The sequence below is a fragment of the Felis catus genome, chromosome D2 (genome assembly GCF_018350175.1).
Source record: "Felis catus isolate Fca126 chromosome D2, F.catus_Fca126_mat1.0, whole genome shotgun sequence".
In the NCBI taxonomy this organism is placed as follows: Eukaryota; Metazoa; Chordata; class Mammalia; order Carnivora; family Felidae; genus Felis; species Felis catus.
Window position 1 is genome coordinate 83287628 of NC_058378.1, and position 8327 is coordinate 83295954.

At 47.9% G+C, this 8327-nt stretch overlaps 1 protein-coding gene across 6 annotated transcripts in view; it reads right to left on the minus strand.

The window, feature by feature from the left end:
* MKI67 (marker of proliferation Ki-67) overlaps positions 1 to 3944 on the minus strand; it is a 28125-nt gene extending 24181 nt beyond the window's left edge. For 2 of the 6 annotated variants that reach the window (XM_023241095.2, XM_045040835.1), the window contains exons 1-4: positions 3782 to 3938; positions 3108 to 3287; positions 416 to 494; positions 190 to 305 (exon numbers count right to left, since the gene is read on the minus strand). In XM_023241095.2, coding sequence (XP_023096863.2) covers positions 190 to 305; positions 416 to 494; positions 3108 to 3199 — 287 coding nt within the window. In that variant the 5' untranslated portion in view covers positions 3200 to 3287; positions 3782 to 3938. Of the gene's footprint in view, positions 1 to 189; positions 306 to 415; positions 495 to 3107; positions 3288 to 3712; positions 3729 to 3781 lie in introns of those variants that run through there. The other 4 variants (XM_045040839.1, XM_045040838.1, XM_045040836.1 and 1 more) reach the window with 3 other exon arrangements.
* Between the last annotated feature and the right edge of the window lie 4383 nt (positions 3945 to 8327).

Genomic DNA, 8327 nt, shown 5'->3' on the forward strand with positions numbered 1-8327 from the left:
CCAAGTCCCCTGCGTCATCCCTTCTAGACTCTTGTGACTTTAGATGGAGAACCAGTGGTGAGCATGGCAGCCTCAGATGCTCTGACACTCACCAGCATTACAGAAAGATCACAGAAGTCTACAAGGCTAGTTCTGGTGCATCAGAAGTTCCATTTACGTGAGTCTGATTTGTTTGGACTTCTCACCTACCTGAAGGAACGGTCAACAACAGTGATCACATCTCCATGCTTTAGTTGTACAGGTCCCTCAATGGTAGATCCATTGACTTGTGTTGGATTCGTGGAACTGAAATTAAACAGCATTGCCTACAAGGTAGAAAAAAAGGGGGGGGGGGATAGGTAACTCACAAATGGGTAAGAAGTGAAATGAAAAGTTAAAAAAAAAAAAAACAAACAGACTTCAAACACCCACTTACCTCCCGCCCATTGATTTCAATTTTGCAATGTTGTTTTGAGACTACAGGGAGCTGGATGCGAATGTCACATTCAATACCCCTTAATTGAAAAAAAAAATAAATAAATAAGATTTTTAAGCTCCTGCATTTTTTTAAAAAAATTACATTAACGTTTCAAAGTAAAACATCATTTGACCATATGTTTGATCCTTAAACGCAACAACAGAAAGGAATAAAAACTTGGGCAAGGTCCCTGAACTGTGCATTTTGCAAACAATTTGGACAAGTGGTATATAACCAACTATACTAAACCTTTAAAACTTCAAGTACTTAGAAATAATTATAAGGGAAAACAGTAGAATACAAAACTGGAATGCCTTTTACTGAAATACCTGCTTCTAAGACCCAAATAAGAGAGCACTTTACAGCACAGTCTGGAGAACGGTGACAATTTTTAATACTCTGTGCTTTTTTTCTATAAAAAAAGGTTTATATGTGTTCATTTGTAATGTTATGTATGTTTAGAGGTTTAATCATCACGAGTGCTGTATTTTTTGCTAACACTTATCTGTGCAGCCGTGCTTTACAAACAAAAAGCTTACAATTACATCAGCACCTATCTCGCGGTGTTGTTCAAGCAGTACATGAATTATACACGTCTGGCGTTTGCCTGGCACACGGTAAAAGCCACGGACTCATGAGCTTTTCATGGTTTTAAAACTGCACTGTATTAACGGGCAGATTCAGAAGTCTTATTAAAACTACAAATGCAAACAACAAATACACATTATTAGATTCAACTTGTCTTTCCACACAAAGAACGTGAACAGGGAGCACCAGGAGGGAGAATTTCCAAACCCACATAGAAACTAATCCAAACGGTCCTTAGTAAGTTTCCTTGGGTCTGGTGTCCCCGTTACTGAAAGTTTGAGCAATTATAGACTCTCCACTCTGTTCTCAATATAATATTCTGGTGCTAAGAATATCTCTTTCTACCTATGGCGTATGACCAAACACTTAGGAATGGGTTTGGGTTTGTTTTTTTTTTTTAACTTTATTTATTTATTTTGAGAACACGTGAGTGAGGGAGGGCCAGAGAGAGAGAGAGGAAGAGAGAGAATCTCAAGCAGGCCCTGCACTGTCAGAGCAGAGCCGATGCAGGGCTTGAACTCACAAATTGTGAGATCGTGGCCTGAGTCGAAATCAAGAGTAGACATTTAACCGACTGGGCCACCCAGGCGCCCATGAATGGGTTTGAAATGTCAAATCTTGCATAAAAAGATATTTAATCCCTTCTGTATAATAACCAGAGTGACTGACATCTGATACCAAAACGTGTATTCTTTTTCCTCTGAAAAGGAGCTAGAGCAACCCACTTTAAACTAAAGAGGAGAATTTGACTTTTAGGTATCTGAATATTCCAGCAAGAGAGACAGAAAGAGACACACACACAGAGAGAGCCTATCTCGTTAGAACTGAGAATTTGTTTGGCTGGGAACCGCCAGCTAGCATCTTGACCTCAGCACTGTTGCCCTTTGAGGCCAAATGATTCTTTATAGTAGAGCGTGTCCTGTAATCTGTGGACACTATACCCTGTTCAGCAGCATCCCTGTCCTCTGTTCACTGATGCCAGTGGCATGAGCTGCCCACACCGTGACATAGAAAAATGTCTCCAGGCCTTGCAAGAGGTCTCCTGCAGGGCAAAATAATCCTAGTCTGAGAACCACTGCGGCTTATGATTCCACATCCAGGCCACGCTTCTATTAGACACAGAGTGCCAACTCTATGGATCACCTTTTACTTGCCAGACCCGTACTAGGCACGGAGTACATAATTACGAACTAGACAGTCCCTGTCCTGGGAGAGCTTAGGAGTGGGAGACACAACCAAAGCCTCCTCGTCCTGTGTAGCGTTAGGGAAGACAAGAGCAGTGTTCACCAAAGGCTTCTCTTTAGGTAACATTTAGATGATTATCAAGAAGGTGGAAAGGAATCCCTCACACAGGAAGATAAGAGAACATTCCAGTCGTAAAGGCCAAACTGGCTAAAAGCACACAGAGGAGCAAAAGCGTAGAATGTCCGTGGTGGGGTAGAACATGGAAGAGGGCTGGTAGGACAGGACGGGGTGTGGGTCCCACTTCACTGGGCTCCACAGGGAGGGTGACCTATCATTGATATAAAGAGTCACAGGTCAGAAAACGGGAGGGTGCCTGTTATACAGGGACCACAGTTATTTACCAACAACAACACAGGACAGCAACAGGCGAGAAAGAAGTTCTCAGATCACTAGCAAGACTTCTCCCAGCTTCGTTTCCCCAACAAACCAAATTCGGAGGCTCTTTCCCTCATTTGCTCAGGAGGGTCCCCCCACAGCCAAGGAACACCAAGTTTGGAGGGGTTTCAGATGAACATCCTGGCCTTCTAAAGAATGCATGAAGTGAATCAGGATTTGAAGATAATCTACATCTTTCTCCATGTAAAGATTTTATCAAATCAATTTTAAAATGTGTTCGATTAAAAAAAAAAAAAGTATATAAACATTGTCTTCAAAATCCTAGTTCCTAATAAACAACCATGAGAGGTCGACAACCTGTAGGAAAGTCACCAGCAAACTGGGGGCAGGAACTATGTCTCGGGTGTTTCCAGTCTGTTAATCTGTGATTAGGATACTAATGTCTTTTAAAGGAAATTGTCCACCCCTATGCAGGGCTCACCTTCCAAACAAGCAGGTGCTGAGGCTCAGTGGAAAGTGGGGGCCGTCCGCCCCGCTCCTTTTGATGGTAACAAGGCGTCCTGTAGGACCCATTTTCTAAACAAGATGTTGAGTGTAATCAGTATAGGAAGGTCAGGCATCAAAAGGTCTGCGGAAGCAAACTTGATGCAGGAACATGCCACTGAATAAAACAAAAACAAACACAAGAGGAGGTGGGGTGTTACTCTGAAAGCAAAGAGCTAGGAAGTCACTTGTAAGTGACCAAATGCGCTGGCTTATACGATCACCATGCTTCTGCCACCCTGACCCACATCTTACTTGAGCCCTGGGGGAGCTCAAGCCCTGGGGGGTGCAGGCCCCGGGCTGCACCTTGGAGCGGCCCCCCCCCCGCCCCCGCCAGCACCCAGTGCCCCCAATGATCCGTGGCTAGAACTCTCGAAGCTCATCAAGGTCAAGGCTCCAGAGAGTTCCCACCAACACCCGCTCGCCGGAGCCCTGGCCGCGCTCCAGGCGCCGGTTCCCGCAGAGCAGAGGAGTCCCCACAGCTCTAGCCCCCAGACGCACCGGCCGTCCCCCGAGCCCCGAGACGTCCCGGCCGCGGCTCACCCGGGACAGTCGCCCGCACCGCCACGGCCACCGCCACCTGAGTCCCCTGCTCCTCCAGATGCAACTTACGTCCTCACCCGGAAAAGCCAGCGACTCTTCCACCGGCGTCCACAGCCCGCCCCGCGCTCCAGGGACGGACACCGCCCGCGGCCACCTCCGCCGCAGTCCTCACTACCCCCACCCCCCGCCGTCGCCCTCGCCGGCGACCAGGTGGCCCAGCCTAGCTGCGTCCGGGACGCGCCCGGCGTTAGCAGCTCCGCGCGTAAAGCCGCCGCCGCGCTCTCCCGATTCAAATGAAAACAACCATTCGAATTTGGCGCTAAGCGCTGCGATTGGACGCGGCGGTGCGGAGGCAGACCAATGGGCAAGGAGCGAGGGCGGGCGGGGGCGGAGCTAGCGGGGAGGGCGCGGGCTCCGCGGGGCGGGGGAGGGCGGGGTGGCGGGCTTCCCGTGCACCTGGGGCGCTTTCTCAGGGTCCTCACCGGGGACAGAGTAACACCAGGGACAGAGTAACAAGGGTGGAAGTGGGACATGGTCTCACTGCCGCGAAACCCGTCTCGCCTCCTTTAAGGACAAACACAGTTGTACGCAATATGCGACTCATTGCTGGAAGGTTTGGAAATTTTTAAAGTTCCCATAGCTCCCCAATGATAACCGATTATTACAAGCAATCTCTTGTGTCCTTTCCCAGCTATGCAGGTACTAGTCTCTTTCAAAAACACACTAAAAAAGCATGGTATGCACATTGTTCTGTATTTTGTGTTCTCTGCTTCCTTCCTCCCGTGGACATTAATCTTGAGCACACGTTCCCCTTTCACTTTCTTTTTGATGGCTGCAGAGCATTCGATTTTAGAAACCATAATTTCCTTAATCACGACTATTGTTATCCATTTATACTGAGGTTCCCAGTATTTGCCTCTTAGAAAACAAATTCTCCAATTGTGCCTTACAACAAGAAGGGCTTCTAAAATAACCACAGGATTGCCTCCTAGAGCCACCTGCCTGGGGGGGGGGGGGGGGGGGGAGGGCGCTCCTGTGGAACATGAAATGGGTTCATCATTGCTTTAAAATGAATTGACAAATGAACTTTGAAGCTTCCTGCTCCTGAGGGGTAAGTCAGAGATGGACCGCCTTCAGGAATATGGAATCGCTCCTAGGAAGGAAACGTGAATGTGTAGGACCTCCAACTCCTAATTGTCTGGGACAAGGCTGATGTAGGTAATTTGAATGCATGGATGCTATTAACCTTCTTTAGGGCATTAGTTTCCATTTCCTCCCCCTTTACGCTACCACAGAAAGCGCATCTCTGAACCACCCCAGAAAACGCCACTTCTGTCACTCTAATTACTGCTTCCTATCAGGGACGGCTCTGTGACCTTGCTGGGGCAGCCTAATTAGAACGGGGAGGTGCTGAACTTCCTGTCAAATCATCTTACACACACTCCGCAGTACACGGAGTCAGCGCTCTAGACAGAGCAGGAGTTACAGGAAGACTTAGGGGGTTGGCAAAGTGCCAGACCCGCAGGACAGTCCCCTTAAACCGTTTGGTGGCCTACTTCAGCGGTGGGGCTTTCGGCTGGGTTTGAAGCTTGGCTCACCACCTAAGATTTCTTTGAAAACGCAGATGTCACTCCTGTGAGGAGAATCCCACGCCCCATCTGCAGGGCTGGCATCTGGACCCCCAGCCCCGCTCCAACACCATCAGAGTCTCGAATAGAGTGTAGAGTGGGGACCCCGTTAGAGCAACGGGCACCCCAGATGGGCAGGAAAAGGCTTTGGCCTCAGGGCTTGTCAGGGTATCCCCTGCCGGATGCTCATAGCGCTCACACACCCGCGGTCAAATCAATCAGCCCAAGAAAGTGTCTCCAGGGGACTTCCCTGTCCTTGGACCCCTTCTCCTTGTGCGCCCCCCCCCCCCCCGCCACCTTCACTTGCCTGAAATTTACTTGGGGAGGGGCACCTGGGCGGCTCAGTCTGTTAAATGTCCAACTCTTGATTTCGGCTCAGGCAGTGTGATCTCATGGTTCCTGAGTTCGAGCCCCCACCCTGGGCTCCGCGTTGATGGTATGGAGCCTGCTTGGGATGTTCTCTCTCTCCCTCTCTCTCTGCCCCTTCAGCTCTCTCTCTCTCTCTCTCTCTCTCTGTTTTTCAAAATACATAAATCAACTTTAAATAATTAAATTCTTGAAATCCACTTGGAGGATGGCTCCAGGCATCTAATAAGGGACCATTTGACAATCCTTTTCAGTTCCACATCCATCCACCTGATGAGAGGGCGTATTTCCAATATGGGGCATATGTTTAGAAGGTATTTATCACCTTTGAAATGCGTGTGTTGTTTGGTCATCTGTGTTCCAGTAAATAGTATATTCTGTGATCTCTGACACTTCATCCAGGAGAAAAGGTGGGGGGAGGGCGGTACAGGGCAGGGAGGTCCAGGCGCCCCTCCCCGGGCAGGCTGTGCCCCCATAAGTGTGGTCGGTCCTGGCTGAGTCTCACCCCGGCACCCCGGGAACTGCCCTTGCCAGGTGCTCCAAGCCCACAGGCGCCCTCAAGGCTGCAGGAAGAGGTCATGGTACCAACCATCACCGGAACTGCTGTCTTCCTTCCTAACTTCCCTTCCCCTCCAGGTCTCTTAATCACATCCCTCCTCCAGCCAGCTTTCTAGTTTCCAGGGCAGAGGAGGGCCCTACAGTGGGGGTAGGGACAGCACAGGTGGCCAGGGGTGGGGCTGGGATCCTTCTGAAATGGATCTGGCGTGTTCTTCCCTCTCACAGGTGAGCTACACCACTGAGACCCTGGAGACCACTAGACGTCCAGTGGCCATCAGCTTCAGCCACGACACCCAAGCACTGACCCAGCCCCAGGCCGCTTGCCTGGCTTCAACCACCAGCTCTAAAGCTGGGCTATCTCCCCAGGGCCCCCAAGGCCAGGTGTGCCCAGCCCCCTGAGCAAGACCCCGGTTGCCTCTCACCCAGCTCCTTGGCCCGCATTCCGCAGGTGGGTGGGCAGGTGGCCTATGGTGTTGGGAGGCCCCTGACTCCCCAACCTCTCCCCACACTGGGTCACCTGGGCCTTTCTTCCTGGCTTGTCAGGGAGGCCAGTTCCATCTACGCCCCAGCACGTGTGTGGGACCACAGCGCAACATAGTCCTTACGCTCCCCTAACCCGGAGAAAAGAGGAACCCGAACACTGATCTCTACTCTCTGAGTTTAGAAAAAGAAACTGGGACAAAGTATGATATCGAAAAACATCAAAGAAATTTTGAAAAACTTAAAACAATGTTTATTTAATTTCGAGAGGCAGAGAGAGTGTGCACATGAGCAGGGCGAGGGGCAGAGAGAGAGAGGGAGAGAGAGAGAATCCCAAGCAGGCTCTGGGCTGTCAGTGAGAGCCCGACACGGGGCTGGATACCAACCGCGAGATCATGACCTGAGCCGAAATCAAGAGTTGGATGCTTAGCCAACTGAGCCACCCAGGCACCCCGAAAAACTTCTTTTTTATCAAGAAGCTAATACTATATGCTGTCATGATAGAATATTTGGATAACATACAAATGTAGAAGGAAGAAAAATTTACCCTAAGATAAAGAACAACAAAAAAAGCAGTCACATTTTTTGTCTCTGTAATGTTTATTTTGCATAATAAACATATCTGTGTGTACCCATACCTTTTTTAAAAATTTAAATTCCAGTTAGTTAACATACAGTGTACTATTGGTTTCAGGAATAGAATTTAGTGATTCATCATGTACATACAATACCCAGGGCTCATCACAACAAGTGTCCTTGAACGGGTAAAGATGTGCTATCTATCTATCTAGATACACAAATGGAATATTACTTGGCAATCAAAAAGAATGAAATCTTGCCATTTACAACAGTGTGGATGGAACTAGAGTGTATTATGCTAAGTGAAATATGTCAGAGAAAACAAAGGCACGTTTCATTTTATTTCTTATGCTTTCATTTAGCCTTATCATGTAAGCGTTTTCTCATTCATTCTTGGTGAATATCACCGTGATAACCCTATTTCCACTGTGTTCCAACATTTAAGTTTTTTCCTAACATTTAATTATTACAAATAATGCCGTGATGAAGTGATGAAGATCTTGAGCAGAAACCTTGTAATAGATGATGTTCTTAGTTTCTATCCTCCAAAATCTAGTTGCTGGATCAAATAATATTTGCTTCATATCCTCTAACTGCTTGCTTTTCAAAAAGGATTGTAACAATTTATCCACCCAGGTCCGTGCTTGAGAATGCCTGTCCTTACCACCAGATCTTTGCTTTCACATTGTATTATTTTTTTAATTAAAAAAAATTATTTTAGGGGTGCCTGGGGGCTTAGTCGGTTGAGGGTCTGACTTACACTCAGGTCATGATCTCACAGCTTGTGAGTTTGAGCCCCATGTCAGGCTCTGTGCTGACAGCTTGGACCCTGGAGCCTGCTTCGGATTCTGTGTCTCCCTCTCTCTCAGCCCCTCCCCTGCTCGTACTCTGTCTCTCTCTCTCTCTCAAAAATAAATAAATGTTAAACTTTTTTTTTTAATATAACAAAACTGGTATCAACTATATCAGTTGGTTTAATACCTTTAAGTGGCCTTAATTAACCT